The sequence below is a fragment of the Cariama cristata genome, unplaced genomic scaffold (genome assembly GCF_000690535.1).
Source record: "Cariama cristata isolate BGI_N322 unplaced genomic scaffold, ASM69053v1 scaffold8493, whole genome shotgun sequence".
Classification (NCBI taxonomy): Eukaryota; Metazoa; Chordata; class Aves; order Cariamiformes; family Cariamidae; genus Cariama; species Cariama cristata.
This window is the reverse complement of record NW_009610091.1, coordinates 27,210-44,913: the sequence shown is the minus strand read 5'-3', so window position 1 is coordinate 44,913 and position 17,704 is coordinate 27,210. Positions and strand designations below refer to the sequence as shown.

Sequence of the window (17,704 nt, the reverse complement as noted above, 5' to 3'; positions counted from 1 at the left end):
ACTTAGTCGATAACTGAAAAGGCGTTATTTTTCACAAAAGATTAAACATATATATATAAAAGGCTTTGTTCTACAAAAGGTGGAAACAATTATGGTTTGGTAGCTTGGTGAAGTGAGTCAAGAAAATAATGGTTTTCCACGCATATGGATTATTCTTGAAGCACAAACAAAATGAGCTATATCTTAACAAGAACTGAAATGTATATTCCTGTTTCTGGTCTGAATTTTTCATCTGCTCTTTATTATGGGATTTTGTTAGTGAAAGCAGCATCTGACCTTTGTAGAAGCAGAAGCTTGTAAGGATATGTGGTATTCTTGACTGAGAGACTAATAAAAGGAAAATCTTTCCTGATAGGATTTGTCTATGGCTAAGGATTTGGAGATTCTCCGATATAAAATTTTGCCAATATAAAAGGTTTTCAACAATCATTTGATGCCTTGCAATTACTTACTAGCTATTTTGTGGCTTAGATGCTGCCATTTTGTGCAAAGTGCAGGATATAAAATTCACCGTAAAAATTTTATTTATACTCATGGTTCTGAAATTGTGTTTAATCTTCATGTCATGAAACACGTGTAGTAGTATTATGAGAAAGTAGTATTCTGTGGCCTTACGTAAAATCTTTTGTGTAGGTATCTTACTGAATACCCATTTGTAGAGTGCAAGAGTAAAAAGGAAAATTGAGCTGTTAAGAGAATTAGAAGAGGAGAGACAAACTAAATCAAGCTTTAGTTCCTGACATCTTCAGAAAAGTGAATACAGTTGCTCTTTCTATTGTTCTCTGTCTTCTAAGCAGTGCCAAAGGCGGAAGTTCAGTTGAATTTTTTAAAAAAAATATTTGAAGATCAGCACATGGATGGAATAAAAGATTAATTTTTTTTTTTAATTGGTACTTTTTCCAGATTGACAAAGAAGTAATGGCTGAAAAAAAGTGGGGACAGAAAGGAGGACCCTGGGAGTTCAACTTACGTGATCTTTTCCGCTGGTGCCAGCTTATGCTTGTTGATCAGTCACCAGGATGTTATGATCCAGGCCAGCATGTATTTTTGGTATATGGAGAAAGAATGAGAGCCAGGGAAGACAAAGAAAAGGTGAGCCGTGTGTCCTCCTTCCTTGCTCTTCAGACTGTCGGGAAGTATTTCTAGAAATCCAAGTGTAAATTTGAAGATGACTTGCAATTCATTCATAGACATTACCTCTTATGAAAGAAAAATAGGTTTGTTTGGAGTTTTGAGGTTTAGCGCATCTGTATGATCCTGTTTTCATTTAAAATACCAGTTTAATTACCTACTAGTATAAAAGCAGAAAGCTGGTGTAAATGAAGACAAGTAGAATAGCAAAGGACTTAAATAGAGCAACACACAATGTATTCTTGTGTGATTCTGTATTAAATAATAACATTCTCATAGTGGCACGGATTGCATGCATATTTGTGAGGAAAGAAAAGATAGGGAGCAGAGAAGAGAAATAGCACTGAGATATGGAGACATTCTTAATGTTACAGTTAAAAAGCATTTGTGTCAGTACAGTAAGTAAAAATTATGTCCTGTAATTCTGCCCTTCACTGCCAGCATTTTAAAATTGTTCTGGCTTGGATTTCTTTTATTGACTTTTATTTATCTGTCACTTCTTTCATCTGCCTGTCAGATTGCTCCCCTCATTCTGTTAAACTCTCTGCTTAAGGTTCCTCTAATAAAACACACTCACTGCAGTTGTTATTCCACCTTTGCCACTTACTTATTCCTCTCTTGCCTAGAAATCCTTTGCTTTTGTTTAATTTCACAGCATTTAAATTGTATTAAACTAAAAGTCAATCAAATTGTAAGACTGAAGTAACTGACTGTATGTGACTGGACGGGGTTACTTTCCCCTTCCTGCAGTAGTACTGTATTTTTGTGTGTTATCAAAGAGCTTATTTATGGAATGACTTCTTTCCCGGTATTTTGTTAGAGAAACATTACTTAGAGTATTTCAAGTTGCAGGAAAGCATGGTTAATGAAGGGGTTGCTGTGGGCAGCTCACATTCACTTTAATTGCTTGCTGCACTTTGAATGAAGTGGCACTTGTGGTTGAACTGTGTTAGTTACTGTCACACAGCTGTGGAGCTGAGAGGAAAGCCTACTTTAGAAGTAAATCTTTAGAACAATTGGTAACTTAAGATTGATACGTCTCTTTTTTGCTCTTTCAACTGTTTTAGGTTATATCTATATTTAGAGACATTTTTGGCCAGGAGGCTGATGTGTATACAGGAACCAGAGAGTTTCACATCACTCCATATAATGTTCAGGTAAGCTGTTGACAAGAGCTTTTGTGAGCAGAGAGAGAAGGAAGTGACTTGCACAGCTGAGCTTCCATTTGCCTCTTTGGGTACTCACCCATGTGTCTCTTATCCCTTCCAGATTGGTTATTCAGTTCTTTCTCGTGGCAACTATACTCCTCATCCTGGCAGAAATCTCTCACTTTTGCATCATTCACTGCAGTCCCTCGAGTCCATAATGAAATGCGTGCACATGAGCTGGATGGTAATCCTGGTGGGCCCAGCAGCAGTTGGCAAAACCAGTCTTGTTGAGCTGCTGGCACATCTGACTGGCCATCGACTAAAAATCATGGCAATGAACAGTGCGATGGATACAACTGAACTCCTGGGCGGATTTGAACAGGTAAACACTGGTTTTGGTAATATGGTCATATTTCTCCTTCCTACCTAACAGTGGGTAACCCACTGTGATCTCAGTGCTTAAGCACCAAATGGAGCCTTAGGCACCATGGTCTTCCGAATGAACTAACTCCATAATGGCATGCTTGCAGGTTGATATCAATAGGCCATGGCAGCACCTGATGGAAAAAGTGGAGAGTGCTGTGAGCACGCTAGTAAGGGACAGTCTTCTCCTGACAGAAATTTGTGCGGATGATGCTGAACTTGTGCTGCGTGCTTGGAGCAATTTCATCCTGAATTACAAGCCCAAATCTCTGGGTGAAGGAGGTAGAAGTGTTACTGCTGAATTAGTGAGCAAACTGGAGGGAATACTTGTACTTACTCAGCGACTAAACAACAAAATAAATTCTTACTCAAAGGCAGGTATGTATGGTGGGCAGTTTGAAGTAAGACTGAATGTTCCTCTGAAGAAAATAAGAGAAATACATAAATCCACAATGAAAGCTTGAGAAAACTTGGGAGTTTTTTTTTGTAGGTTTTTGTATGTTGCTTCATACTATTTCATACTTACACTACGGCCTAGCTTCTGGAAAAGTTGCCTTGGTGATGGTTTTTCAGGTTTATTTTTTGTGTAGTTACACCTGATAGTGATCAGTAGTCCACCTCAAAATGCTCCTGTACTGAACTACTCAACATACGATGCAATACAGCTCTCATCTTTTATTCCTAAGAAAGGGAATTTGGATATTCTATTCTTGCATTTGTTCTCTGAAGCATTGATCAGCTGAGCTTTACAAATGTCAGCAGATGTCAGCAGAATAATGTATGGTGTATGAGTTGCTTTCTCTTTCTTCTTTTTTTTTTTTTTTTAATCATTGTCTAAAATATGGCATCAGTATCCTTCAAACAATCTAATGGGGGAGAAGGGATGGAGAAAAGTCTCTGTTTAGGGAGAAAAGTGTCAGTCTAGTTTATATTTCTCTGTGCTTGCAAACTCTCTCTGTCCTCGTTGATTTTGCCCGTGGGAGACTACTTGAAGAGCTGGAGCCTTTGCTGTAACATTCCCCTAAAAATTAGGAAGCATATATGTTTATTAACAGAATAACTACTGTTTTTCTTGAATGGAACAGGAAACTACCTCAGCAATGTAAGTCTTGATGTAAGATATACTTCCTTTCAGAGTTCGCTCACCTGGTAGAAGAGTTCCGGCGTTTCAAGCTGCAGCAGGCCCAGGCTGCTGACCGTAACAGCCATGGCACTTTTGAGTGGGTGGATGGGATGTTGGTTCAGGCCCTGCAGTCTGGAGATTGGCTCTTGATGGACAATGTTAACTTCTGCAAGTAAGAGATTTTAGTGGCCTGGTTTCCTTCACTGAGTAAATCCCTTGATCCCCCTAACTGACTTTGCCTCTTACTGTATGGTTCACAACTGAACGTTTTGCATTCGATAACCATACATGGGAGCAGTAACTTACACAGTAACTTACATTTTGTGGAAGAGTGTCTTCCTTCTTGGACAGCTTAGCAGTTGATAGTTTTCCTGTTACCTTATAACATAATTAACTGTTTGACTTTTTGCTTAAGACTGACACTATTTTGGTTTCAGATCAGAAAGGGGTCAAATTGTTACCTTTTTATAACCATATAAATTTCTTTTGAATATAGCCCTTCTGTGCTGGACCGCTTGAATGCTTTACTTGAACCAGGAGGTGTTCTTACCATGAGTGAGAGGGGTGTGATAGATGGCACCATTCCTACGATAGCTCCTCATCCAAACTTCAGGTACTTTGCATTTCTCTTTTTTTATCTTTTTTCTTTTTTTTTTGGGGAGGCAGGGGAAAAGTCAGTAGTGAGCCAGTCTTTTTGGTCTTTTGAATGCTGTTCAGTTTGCCATGTACTGTACTGACACTGTCTGTCTGGCAAGGAAGAAAACTGCACTGTGATGAGCATATGATAAAGAGCTTAACAGGCTTGGCTTTATATCCCTGTTGCAGCACAGACTATTATACTGGAAAATTCATAGCAGTATACCTCTGCCTTGATTCTCCATTTCTAATTTAGGATTTCAGCACTTCCCCATCTCACTGTAATTGAGTTAAGGATACATGTGTTGAAGATGGTGAAATACTCAAATGTGTTGGTAATGAAAGCTGGTATATGGACTTAATTTTCTTCCCAGCGTTTTCCATCCCATGCATAAATTTGAGTTCTCTGCAGTGACAGAAATTAAAGACTCAAACCCAAACAATCTGTATTCTCCCAGACCTGAAGCAGTCTCTGTGGGAGATGGGAGGAGAACATACAGAGTATTCTGTATAATTCCCACCTTTTATAAATTCATGAAAAGAATATTAGGGCTGATATGCTCTGGTTCCTCTGAACTGGAAACAAGATATTTAACTTTTCAGAAACCTGTTTTCGCTGCATTGTATCTTAGACACTGGCTTTCTCCCCCTTGCTTTTAAGAGATGTCTACTGATAATATTAACTACTTGGGTGTTGCATACTTTGGTTTTTAAATAGCACAGATTCATCTGAAGTTGTTGCTAAGACTTTTAAGTCATCTTTATAGCTCAGAGGCATAATTTAACTTTTTTCTAAGTAGGCAAATGATAAAATAGATGTAGCTCAGATGTAACTGACTTAAAAATCATGCAATATATCTGTGGCTAATTTCAAAGTATAATTACTCATACAGATTCCTCATTTAAATTCACTAGATGTCTCTGGCTTTCTAGATATCAATGTCCCCATTTTTATGAAGATTAATTTACTTTATGGAAGAGCAGATTTGGTGGTTCTGTAGTGATAGTTTAAAGGCCTAACTTGCATCTTAAGAATGTAAGGCAGTTGGACGAGATGATCGTCGTAGGTCCCTTCCAGCTGAACTATTCTCTTCTAATATCCAACAGGCTTTTCCTTTCCATGGATCCTGTTCATGGGGAAATATCCAGAGCCATGCGGAATCGTGGGATTGAAATTTACATTCCCGGGGAGAACGATGGAAATGTATTGGATAATCTGGATTTGAAGTTACTCTTGCATGGTTTGGGTTTAGTGGGAGACAGCATCTGTGATGCGCTTATGGCTGTGCATTCAGAAACCAAGGCAGCAATAGCAGGTAAAAAAATCTGTTCAGTGTTTGTTAACAACTTGGGCTCATTACATGTACTTGGATTAACTCTTTAATATTAAACTTGGTTATTTTATTGTGTTATATCCCTACATAAGTAGAGGCATAAAAATATAAATCGGGTAGTTTGGGGTTGGTTTTTGTGTTCTCAGGAAGTAGGCCCAAATCATAAAAAGATGGTAACTGGAGTGCTTTGTAAGGAGACATCAGATGCTGGCAAGTGTCCGTTGCCTATTGCTATAGGGAAGGCAATATATTCTAAGTGAAAATCAGTGAAACAGAGGGTTTGCACAAGGCCTAGGCAAGTTGTTCTTTGGAGTAAGGTGGCACTGAGTTTCTTTCATCTCAGCTGCTTGATGTCTTAATTTGAGCTGGTCACCTGTTATTTATAGTCTTGTCAGATTTTCTTATTAACCTTGGGAAGAACCCATTCAATTTTCAGGACCCTGGAGGATTCATTTGATTTGGATCTTCCTCAGGGTCTAAAGTGGTGTTTGTCCTCAGAGGGTTAAAAGGCTGACAATTACTAAACATTCATATCACCCTAACCCATATCACCTGTGTATCTTTCAGGTTCCGTGTTGTCCTTGTCACCTTTGCTTCAGGCTGCTGTGTTAGTTGTGCAGCAGATACAAAGAGGCCTTGGATTAGCAAAATCTTTTTACAGGGCCTGTTGGGAAGTTTATGGCCGCTCACAACAGCTGCAGGTTAACCAAAAGGTAAAAGTCCTGTATTTGAAAGCTTTTCTTACATTATCTAGATATGTGAAAAATATAATTTCATGAGGGTAGTGTTTGAGATCCTCTGTTTCCTAAGTGCCTGAGCAAGGGGTTGATGAAGATTGTGCCCTTGGAGAGATGACCCAGACAATTTTAAATGTCCTCTCAGGCATCTGTCAGGTGATGAAGAGGAGGGTTTAAGTGGCATTGGGACATTTTCTGTGTCTTAGATTCTGAGCCTTTTTTGTCTCCAGTGTAAGCAGTATAGTTCTGCATGTAGCTAACAGATCAGCTGAAGCACCAGAAGTTGGGTTTTTTTTGTGTTGAATGGTGAAGTAGGTTGAATTTCAGCTGTCACCTGTCCTTCATGACATAATTTCCCAGCCTGGTGGCATGCTACTGGAGACAGCGGTCAGATGAGTGAGAGCTGCATAAAAAGTATCAATCTGAGGTGTGCTTATTGAGATATTCCCTGGGGGATAGATACGATTGTCTGGACATTTTGTAGATAGTGGCTCACTCTTTTGCAGCATAAGGGAGCCAGAGAATATCCCAGTTGGACTCTGTGGCTTACTTGGGGTTTTTTTAACAGCTTCAGCTGAGACTTTGGCTTATTAATACTGATGAATCTATAGCATGAAATACTGTGCACACTGTCATCTGGAGATAGCAACATTCACTTCCTATTTTAAACTGTAGGGTATGTTATTTCAGTTATGGTTGGAATGTTTTGTTACTTCTATCGTGTACATTATATGATGTTTGTAGAACATTTGGTTGTATTGATTTTATAAAAAATACATGTAATTAAAGAGTTCCCTGAGCTACGGTACTTGAATACATATTTGAATATGATTCTAAATTGCCTTTTTGTTGTTTTTTGTAGCTTGTGTTAGAATTGGTTACAAAGCATGCTTCATCTCTGGCTTCCCATGAAAGCTGGGGTGACTCCTTGCTAGCAATGGGATTGTGGCCAGACTCCCTACCTACAGGTCTGTTTGCAGCTGAAGATTCACTTCTTTCGACAGTCTGGAGTGATGCACAGGTCCTAATGTATTGTCTGAATAGACTAAACCTTAAAAACTGCAGGTAGGCAAGGAACATTTTTTGTGTAATAAATGAGTAAGAAACAAAATGTGTATGAACTACTGGTGGCATGTCATTGTTCTCTGCAAGACTTTGTCTTGAGCAAATTGTGCGAGTAGAGGCTGTGGTCGTCACAATCTGTAACTGAGGCTCCTGTTACCTTTCCATGACCTTTCCATGCAATCACTACAAATACAAGTTTAATTATTTACTGTTTTATTCTTCAGTCTAAAATACTTGAATCTATTCAATCTTCAATAAGTACATTTGACCCATTTTGAGTTGAGTTAGGAGTAGGTATTTAGCAGAAAATGTGCATGCAGAGACTGGGTTTACAAGGTAGTAAGAGCCCTAAAAATATTTTCCTTTAGTTTCCTTCTGAGCTTTAAAAAATAAGTATTTAACTAGTTTTAAATATACTAATGATTCTCTGCACTTCCTGCTTTCATGTAAACAATTATTCATCAGTTATTTTAGGTCCAGTAGCTTCAGGTGTAAAAAAAACCAAATCTCCTCCTTCAGAGCTGTCTGAAAGAAGTCTCATGTGCAGGGGTCATATGCAAAAACTCTTTTAATGATTTCTTGTGCAATATTACTGCTATTTTCACAACATCTTCCTGCCTGCCTGCTTTGCTTAGTGACCTACTGTGAACAGGTACTGTGGTTGCTTCCAGTGAAAGAACAAGCTGCAGAAGTTAGTACTAAGATACAATGTTGAAATTGTAAAACCTTAGCAACACGCTGGATTTTTTTTATCAATTATACTTCTCTCCTATCTTTGTCTTTTTTAACTTACCTTCATATATCATTCTAGTGCACAAATCAAGTATAATTTCTCAGTGAAATGCTATGCATATTCACTTCTGGCACTGAGTGAATTTTTGGCAATAGAGAGTTCCTAATAGTAGACACCTCAAACTGATTTGAAGTTGGAAACTGGCTTTAAAACTAAATAAAGAAATTGCATTGCTGCCTTCTTGCCTGAAGATGGTTGCATGCTAAGTAGTTTGACTTAAAAATATGTTTTTTCATGGAACTGGCAGTTTGAGCCCTTGATTGCTGGATTTCACTTCTCTGTGTTTCAGGACGCTACCACTGACTCTGCAAGATCTTAAAAAAATTATGCAGTCCACTAATCCTGAGAGTCTCAAATTCAGTGCTGTTGAGATAGATGCAGACTGGATGGATAAAATGGAAGTTTTCCAGGCTTCAGTGAAATTATTCATAGAAAAGGCAACCAATCAAGATTGGACATTGAGAGTTAAATGGCTTAACTCCTTAGCCAAAAATCTGCCACAGGTGCTTGGTATGTAATTATTGAACTTTTTTTTTCCTAAGGGCTGATTTATTATATTTTCACAAATCGTTAAGTCTTCTATGAAAATATCCAGACGATTCAAATGATCTGATATGAAAGTTCTCAACCATCCGCTCTAAAACAAGGGCATTGAGGCTCCAGAGAGAGACAGGAAACAAGTTGTGCATATTAAGGACAACAGGAGACTTTGGACTAAGCAATGCCTTTTATTATTCAAGCATGCATGTAACTTGTACTACTTCTGAATTACAGTTACTTTTGGATATCTCTTGGTCTATGTAAGCAAATATGCCTTTCTCTTCACTATTTTTTTGGGGGTAGTGATAGTAAAATGCCTTCTGTTTATTTGGTGACAAAATACAAATGATTAGAAAGCCAGGAAACTGCAGAACTGAGATTTCCTGAAGCTGTGTTGCCTGAACATTCAGGATAGCAGCTGAGATGAGGTATTCATTGCTTAATTACATTAATTGCATTAAACTTGTGGAGAATTTAGGCAAGTAATTCACACACTTAGCTTCCTTTTATGGTGTGAAATCTCAGACTGTATTGTCCCTACATGAATGGGATTGTTTCCCCTTGATCTTGCTGTCTTTCCAGGCAGGTGTGTCTATAAACTAGAAAATATCTAGAAAGTTACTTTAATGACAGGTATGCTCTTAGGTGCTTTTTTTTTTTTTAAAAAAAAAAAAAAAATTGGCACAAAATAGAACAGATGTACTGAGAGGAAGATTTGAAGGTTTAAACTCATGTATTTTCACAAACCATTTTTTTTAATAGCATACATGAAGTATCATTAGTTTAACTAGAACTCTTTACTGGATTTATCTCTTTGGCCATGATATTCTGACTGCTTTTAAGACCTCTTGGAGCTAATACAAAATAAGAGCAACCAGCGTGTCCAGAGTGCATGCACAGATGAGATTCAGGCTGCTTGTGCTGGCTCAGTTGAAGTTATTTTCATTTATTTGTACTAAGTGTTCTCTCTTTTACACTTATGCTCTCTCCTCTTCACCTACAGATCCAGTGCGGATTCAGCTGGAAGCAGGTGCTGTAGCCCTTGGTAGTTTCTATGCTGGTCCCCTCTCATCTGGAGTCAGTAACATGATCAAATTGCTACAGCCAACTATGACAGGTACTTGTGAAAAAAAATCAGTGTAAGACATTGATGCTTCCTTTATTTGTTCTCTGAACATACTGCAACCCTTCTTAGGAAATGTGTATAACAAAACAAAGGCTAAGTTCTAATTATACGTTGCTTCTGTTGCAAAAGACATGACAAAAAAGCCATTCTTGCTGTCCAGAACTTGAAAATATGGCAATTAAATGCATTCATCCTATGCAAATTAGATATGAGTGCTATGACTATGAATCCTGACTGTGTATCTGTGACCCAGGTGTATTCCTACAGCCTAGAGTTCAGCGATGTTCTTAAGAATGATGCATATATCTACTGCCTTTCTGACTGGATAGTTTAGGCATCCTGACTTTTTTTCCAGGATTTATTGTGTTGGCCCATGTGAAACCTATGTTGAAGCCTATAGTTTTCCCTTGGTGTTCTACAGGGAGCTCAGCCCTGTGGTTTCCTTTCCAAGCTTGTTAAGTGCATGAAAGCTACGTACAGTGACACTGGACCCTTTATGGATGGTCCTAGATATCTTGCCTGAACTGTGAAGGAAAAGGGAATTGGACTTCAGTTTCCAGGCTGTCTTTTTGGGTACTCTGACCACTGGTTAATTACTTTCACTGTTCTGTGAACGTGCAGTCAACTTAATGCTTTTCTGTGTTGGTATCTGGAGTGAGGGAGCTTAAGTCTCTTCCTTTCTCTTAGGCTTCCTTCTTTCTTTCCCTGATGTTCTTGCATAGGCAGGAGGATCTAGGAAAGTCTTTCACTGAATAACATTTCCACTGCTGTCCTGTCTTGTCTGCCTTCCCAGATGAACATGTGATGCCTCTGGACCCAAGATGGAATATGCAGTTTTTAGATATCATTAGAAATTCGATGAACTTCGATACAGAAATGGAACACACAGATCAGCTTCTAATCCTTTTGAAGTCTGTAGCAAATCGGTGGGTTACAAAAAAAACTTGTGAAGACTGCCTAATGACTGTAATCAGTGCTGTATAAACACTTGTGCTATCTGCCAAGTATGTTTTCAGGTTTTGATACCAGGGAGAGGTTTTGTACAGATATTTAAATTCTTTGGTTCTGTTTTCTGTAGATGCAGACTAAAACCAATCACTTAATACAAGGAGCAGGGCTCCCAGCATTCCATGTAGGTTGGAGTACTTCAAGGACAAACCAGAACTGTGGAATAAAGCATAAAAGAGGCAGAAGCAGCAGTGTGAAATCTCTGACATAAAACTTAAATAGTTGCCCTGCTTTTGGATTTGTACTGCTTTTCCTAATAGGAGTACACAGATTTTGTAGTTACAGTATAAGGAAGCGTGGAGTTGCATCTGTTCAGTAGCTCACTACTTTTTCCTTCCTGGTGATTGCTGAGGTCAGGAATCTGCTCTTTGTGAAGCTTGCTTCTGCAGAAACCATATTCAAGCAGTTAGTTATGCTGCACTTGATTTTTTTTTTTTTTCATAATACAGTAAAATATCAAATATAACTTTGTAGTTCACCATTCTCGTAAGGCAGAGGTTTAAAATGGTACTGAATTTCTAACAACTTTTTTTTTAATTCAGGGCAGTATTATTTCTTGACCGAGAAAAAAGAAGCTACACTGAGAAGAATTTGATTACCAGCAAGAAGCTAAGAAACAGTGTCTTAAGAATGTCTCTAGACTTCCGCAAAGGTGGGTTGATTTTCACTGTTCCTTTTGCTTATATGGTCAATTGGAAATAGGATTAATTTGCACTGTTATGAAATGTATACTTTAAACATGGTGTGTCCTGAATGTGCGAAGAAAGATTGTGTCAGTAAAGCAGTCAGGTGAGGACTAATACGATACGTAATGCATTATTCTTAAATTAGATATAACTTATGCTACAGCATTTATGTCCAACCTCTACTAGGTAATGAGTGAATGTCATTTCTCTCTTAATTATCTAACGTTTAGGATGATGGTGGAGAGAAACTGGAATAGCATTTTGTCTTTGACTGGTAAGAACAGTCAAGTTCTTCAGACGTGCTTTTGTTCTAATTCTCTTTCTATTGTTTTTTGTAAGAAAGATGTTTTACTCCTAAAACAAAGGGGAAAAATTCAGTGATTAAGTTAGTATGTTGCATAGAAGCACTTGATCAATGCTTCCCTCATGGATTTTTTTTTAATATTAAATTCATAGAGGTAATGGAGAATTGTGCAAATAGTGAAGGACTACTTTTATTACTTCAGTTCTTAGATATTTTCAGTTTGTTTGTTTTCCCCACTAGCCGCAGAGAGGATCTAGTGATCAGAAATCGACTGTTACACATCATGTGGAGTATTCAGTCTCTCCCTTTCTTTTCTTCTTCCCTAAACCTTAGATCCAGGAAGTTACAACTGTCTCCCTCATGCAATCGTGGTCAACCTTGCTGCTTTCTTTGAACTTTGGGATGCATTTGTGTTTCAGTGGGTGAAGTCTACTCAGGTGGCCTTAAGTGATGATGACATGCATGATGTGAGTAGACTTTTTGTAGTATATGTATGGAAGTTAGGTGAAAAGAGATTGTGTGCAGAACACTATTTTTAGTTTCAGGGACCATGAAATAAACCAGGCAAATGATCATGTTTGTTTCAATGGCTGTATTTGTGCTCTGTCTTCTCATTTCTTCTGTGTGGAATGTAGGTTTTCAGCCTGCAGATACTAGGGGTGGGAATTATCTTACCTAAATGTACACACCTTGGACGTAGATGTCCATTGCTGAACTTGATCATCAAGCCTTCTCTGCCTGCTTAGGATGATACGAATTGTGTTGTAAAAGTGCCTGTTTCTCTCTACTGATGATAAAAGGAGTATCCACATCTATCTCAGATAAAGATACCTGAACCCGGACAGCTGACATGCAGGTCACGGGGTGGTTCACTTCTCCTTTTCCCTTTTGAGAACATGAAGATCATTTTGCTGAGGACTGACAATGACATTGTAGACTTGGTGCGGGCATTGCTTGGTTTTGACTTGGGTAGTCAAACCTGCCAGTAGGGCCATGTGGTATTTTTAGAGGACATATAGTTGAGTACTGTTTGTGTACCACTAAATACAAAGCATTGTGTGAGTCTAAAGTTAATGTAGTTAATGGTGGTTTTGCTTTTTTTCTTGCTTGAAGTACAAGGTATTCTGTAACATGCAGCAATGGGAAAACTATTACCTTTGTGACTTGTTGCTAGATTTTATACTGCTTGCTGTGGCGTGACCGGTTCTGGGCAGTCTCTGGCACTCTGACAGTGGATTCACCAGGGTTGTCACTTCTGTCTCTGCACTGGCACTGGGTTATGAAGCATCTAATCGACAGAATTCCTCAGATGCTTATTGGATCAGACCAGCACAAGTGAGTGGCTTTGATCTGTTTCTGTTAAATGGCTGTATAAATTACTCTCTTTAGTATTATAGCTAATGAGCATTGTTTGCCATTAGTGTCCAAGTTGTGTTCTATTAGCGATGCAAGTACAATGTATTAAATAGCTGTTAATTTTTAAAATTCAAGTTTCTTATCATTGGGTTTCTGCTTGCTGAAATGATCATCTAGAATTTTTGCCCCTTTAGTGGAAGGATAAGAGAAGGGACTTTCCTTTCTCATACATCCTTTTGCCTTGTTTCTGAAACTTCTGAGTTAACTGTGTGGGCTTCCCCCCGCCCCCCTTTTTTTTTTATCTACAAGGGGTTCCAAGGAAATTCAGTCTGTTTCACAGCAGATTCAGAGCTGCTTGGCCAATCCTGCTGGTATTTTTGCCAATATGAAGATATTACAGAAGTCTCTAGGAAGACCTCTTCCTTTTAAGGTATCAGTACTCTGTTTGCAAAAGATTTGTATTTCCAGCGATGTCCAAATATGCTTAAAAATAATTATAAAGATTTCCATCACTTGCTTTCCAGGCCAGCAAAAATACATTCCTTTGGACTTGTTAGATTGATTAAAAAGACAGTTTCAGCAAGTGTTAATGCACATCTTTTTTGTGAAATATATCAGTTACCCAGATGGCATTTCTCCTGTTAATTATGCTTTGTATAGATAGCAGTTATTTAATACAGAGTAGTGCCCAAGCATTAAAATGTTACTCCTTGCTCTGTTCTGGAGACATGTGAATATCAGTATGCCACTTGCTTATTTAGTGAATATGTGTGTATATAGAATAGGTCATTTACTTCCTTTTATACAGCATAGGATGCGACTGCCTTGTGACTTACCAAGACAAGGCCTCTTAACTTTGACAGTTTTGTTTTGTTTTGTTTTTTCTTAAGTTATTTCAGCAATTGTTGTCATTCAATTAAAAAAAAAAAAAAATCTTACAGTAACATTTTCTAAAGAACATAAATCCCTTTTTAAAAGCAGGGCACAAATAATCACGTAGGTTGCTCATGTTGGTGATTAGTAATTAGACCTAGGTTTTTATGTCCTTATCTCTCAAAGATACTCAGCTGTTCAAAAATGCATATAGTTACTTTGTGGGATGCTGAAGAACATTCAGTGCTTGCTAAGAATTTTGGGAGATTTTTCTAGGCATCCAAATGTATTTAAATTGTAGGTGTAAACTGCACATTCTTTTAAGTGACAGTAGCTTCTGGCTTTTTTGTGTATTTATTGCCCTTAGTTTAAGTAAGTTGCCATGTTGAAGTATTGTTTGTCTGCATAATCTATGCAGTTTCTTCATGAAAAAACTTACAAGGAGGAATTGTGGCCAACTATTCCAATTTCTGTCCTCCTTCTGTGTTGAGTAGGACTACAAAAGAATTGGTTTGGTTTTGTTGTTGCAGGTTGGTTTATATATACTTGTACTTCAGTCATGTGCATGTGAATTTGAAATCTTAGTTTTGACTGCCATCACATATCTTGTTTATTGTTTTGTTAGCATTGCTGAAACAAGTTGCCACTTGTTCAAATGTCCTTATCTTGTTTCCAGGATAAACTGGGCATGGAATGTTTTTCTCACTTAAAAGTTCTCAGCAAACCACTTAACGTCTTGGACCTAAGATTGGCCTTTGGAGAAAGTAGATGGCAGGAAAAAATGTGCTGTCTGAAAATTGCTGCCACTGGATGGAAAATGAAGAAAGCGTTGCTGCAAGCTGGTGGCCTGATAATTAGAGCCAATCATTTAGAAGATATTAGTCTGGGTAGGTAACACTTGAAGAGCCCAACAGGATGATTTCTGCCATATCCATTCCTTTTGTATACGAATGGAAAGGATGTGAAATGTTCACTGGCAAGAAATACAGTACATGCATCTGTGTGCCTCTTACTTTTGTATACGAATGGAAAGGATGTGAAATATTCACTGGCAAGAAATACAGTACACGCATCTGTGTGCCTCTTATGCTTTCTTAAACAGGTCAACTAAAGATTTTTTTGAAAGCTGTACATTCACAACTGAGAACAGAAGGAGTTACATATAGTCATTCAGAAGAAAGATTTACTGAAGATACCTTCTCCAACCAGTTAGACCCTGCCTTGTTAAACCAGCTCTGCAGTCGAGTTCAACTGTGGCCTGCAATGGAATACCTAGGCGTGCTCTGGCAGTACAAACTGACAGCAGATTATGTAGCCAAGGCTTGTGCAAGAAGGTAAGAAGAGGTTGGAGAAAGTAATCCTATATTCCTTTCATGAGATTCAAAATCCCTAGCTAAAAGCTGTAACTTTGGTGCTTTACATCTGTATGTAAATCTCTGTGTGGGTACATAAATATTATATATGTAGCTGTGTATATGTGCATATATTTGTGGTGCACACATGCTTATATACATTTATGTATACGAATGCCTATGCACTCCTTGTCTGCATGCTGAATTCCATTTGGGCAGCTACAAAAAGTATCAGGAAAGGAGTAGTTTACTGTTATATTGAGGAAGTACTTTTCTTCTTTTCTAACTTACTTTATTGATGCAAATGTAGAAATGCTGATGTCCAAGCCCAGTGGAGTATGCACATTAGACTCCAGCAATTGCTTTACTAATAGTAGAATGGATTATAGGTGGAAGAAAACTGAAACCTTTTATGTAGTAAATGATAAATAGTATTTTCCTTCTGGAAATACATAATATTTGTCTTTTAGTGAAATGGAAGAGTCCTTCATATTAGGAATTGACATGAAGATGTTTATCACAATGTTGCTGGGGGCTGCTGCAGAAAGACTGAATTAGACCTGGTGATGGAGAAAGTACACTGGCATGTGTGCTTCCTTTTGTGTGAACTACATGCATATACTCATAAATTAATAATGTTAATTTACTTTAAGATGTGTTAGTTTTGTTTTAAGGGGCCAAGTTTGTTTGTGTTTGACAGTTTTACCATTCCTTTAAAGAGAGCTCTTCATTTATTGATTTCAATGAAAGTAATTTTTTGTGCAATGAGACTCCTAGAATCACTGATTCACTCTTGAATTCAGCAAAGTTCTGATTTTCACAAGAACTATAACCCGTCTTCCAGCTTTATCTCCAAATGTTTTGTATGTTTTGCTGAACATGTAGTTTATAGCTACAGAAGATTCCAATTCTTCCCCTTTCTGTTGTATTTAGATTTTGCCAACTTTGAGGGATGCAAGTGCTTTGAGTATTATTTGAGTGCTTGTTCTTCTCCAGTGTCTAAAATGCTGTCACTTTAGCCTTTCAGGCAGTCTTCGTTATTGTGACTTCGCCTGCCATTCTTAATTTATTTTACTGTCCAAATGATTTATTTTATGTGCCCTGCTTATGCATTACTTAGGTTGTGTTTCTTCTGCCTGCTACAGGGAGAACTGCAGTCAAGAACTCAGCATGTGTTCAGATCTAGTTCAGCTTATAGCTTTTTCTCTGAAGTTGACACCAGCTGCTTCTCACCAGCTGTCTGGACTGTGGCACTTGTTACACCTTAATGAAGTAAGAATAAGTTTCAGTTTAATTAGTCTTGCAGCAGTTTTCAATAGACTCTTCAAAATAGGTATATCTCTCTAAGATTTTTTTTGACGTGCAGTTTTTCTACCTGTGCCTGACAATAACTGTTCCTTCTTCTAATAAGAAAAGTTATTAACTGTGAGCCTGCAAAAAACATAATTAAAACACAACATTAAAACATAAATAAAACACAATGAAGTCTTAAATAACATAGTTCTATATGATCTAGTTTGGTAGTATTGTTCCATTCATCCATCTATGATCTAATGGAAAACAGGAAATTGATTGAATGGCAGGTGCCAACCATTGTATCTATGTATTCAAAGTAATTTTATGCTGAAAAATATTTGCTTCTATTCCTGTGCCTCTAATTTTTTTTTAGGTCTGTGCTACCAATCAAATTGACTGAGACAGTTACTTGATGCATTTTCCGTAGGGCATTTGAAATGTCAGAGAAATTCTGATTGGTAGCATTTAGCTATGATACAGTAGTTGTTGTGTTCCCACAAAGCTCAGTAAATCAGCAGGTTCACTTCAAATGCTTCGAAGCAGTATATCGGATAGCTTTATCTGTTTCATGCTTAGGCAACTTTGTGTATTGTAACAAAGAGTTGCATAGTCATAGAGTAGAGGCTGTATTCTGAAAACTTGCTCTGTAAACCTGCTGCATATTTTACAGACAGGAGGCGGTGAAGTGTATTCTTTTTGTTGAGAAGAGTCGCAAGCAAACACTCTGTAAATTTGAAAAGGTTCTTGAGGAATATCTTATACTATCCCTACTG

General features: G+C 37.8%; 1 protein-coding gene across 1 annotated transcript in view; it reads left to right on the top strand.

The window, feature by feature from the left end:
* MDN1 (MDN1, midasin homolog (yeast)) overlaps positions 1-17,704 on the top strand; it is a gene marked incomplete at both ends in the record, with an annotated part of 82,657 nt that overhangs the window by 38,252 nt on the left and 26,701 nt on the right. The window contains 19 exons of the mRNA XM_009697758.1: positions 904-1,092; positions 2,199-2,288; positions 2,401-2,661; positions 2,810-3,080; positions 3,838-3,997; positions 4,322-4,438; positions 5,569-5,777; positions 6,363-6,508; positions 7,395-7,597; positions 8,680-8,900; positions 9,934-10,047; positions 10,850-10,982; positions 11,607-11,716; positions 12,388-12,521; positions 13,229-13,389; positions 13,720-13,840; positions 14,960-15,170; positions 15,386-15,617; positions 16,781-16,907. Of these exons, the coding sequence (XP_009696060.1) occupies positions 904-1,092; positions 2,199-2,288; positions 2,401-2,661; positions 2,810-3,080; positions 3,838-3,997; positions 4,322-4,438; positions 5,569-5,777; positions 6,363-6,508; positions 7,395-7,597; positions 8,680-8,900; positions 9,934-10,047; positions 10,850-10,982; positions 11,607-11,716; positions 12,388-12,521; positions 13,229-13,389; positions 13,720-13,840; positions 14,960-15,170; positions 15,386-15,617; positions 16,781-16,907 (3,210 nt within the window). The remainder of the gene's footprint in view (positions 1-903; positions 1,093-2,198; positions 2,289-2,400; positions 2,662-2,809; positions 3,081-3,837; positions 3,998-4,321; positions 4,439-5,568; positions 5,778-6,362; positions 6,509-7,394; positions 7,598-8,679; positions 8,901-9,933; positions 10,048-10,849; positions 10,983-11,606; positions 11,717-12,387; positions 12,522-13,228; positions 13,390-13,719; positions 13,841-14,959; positions 15,171-15,385; positions 15,618-16,780; positions 16,908-17,704) is intronic.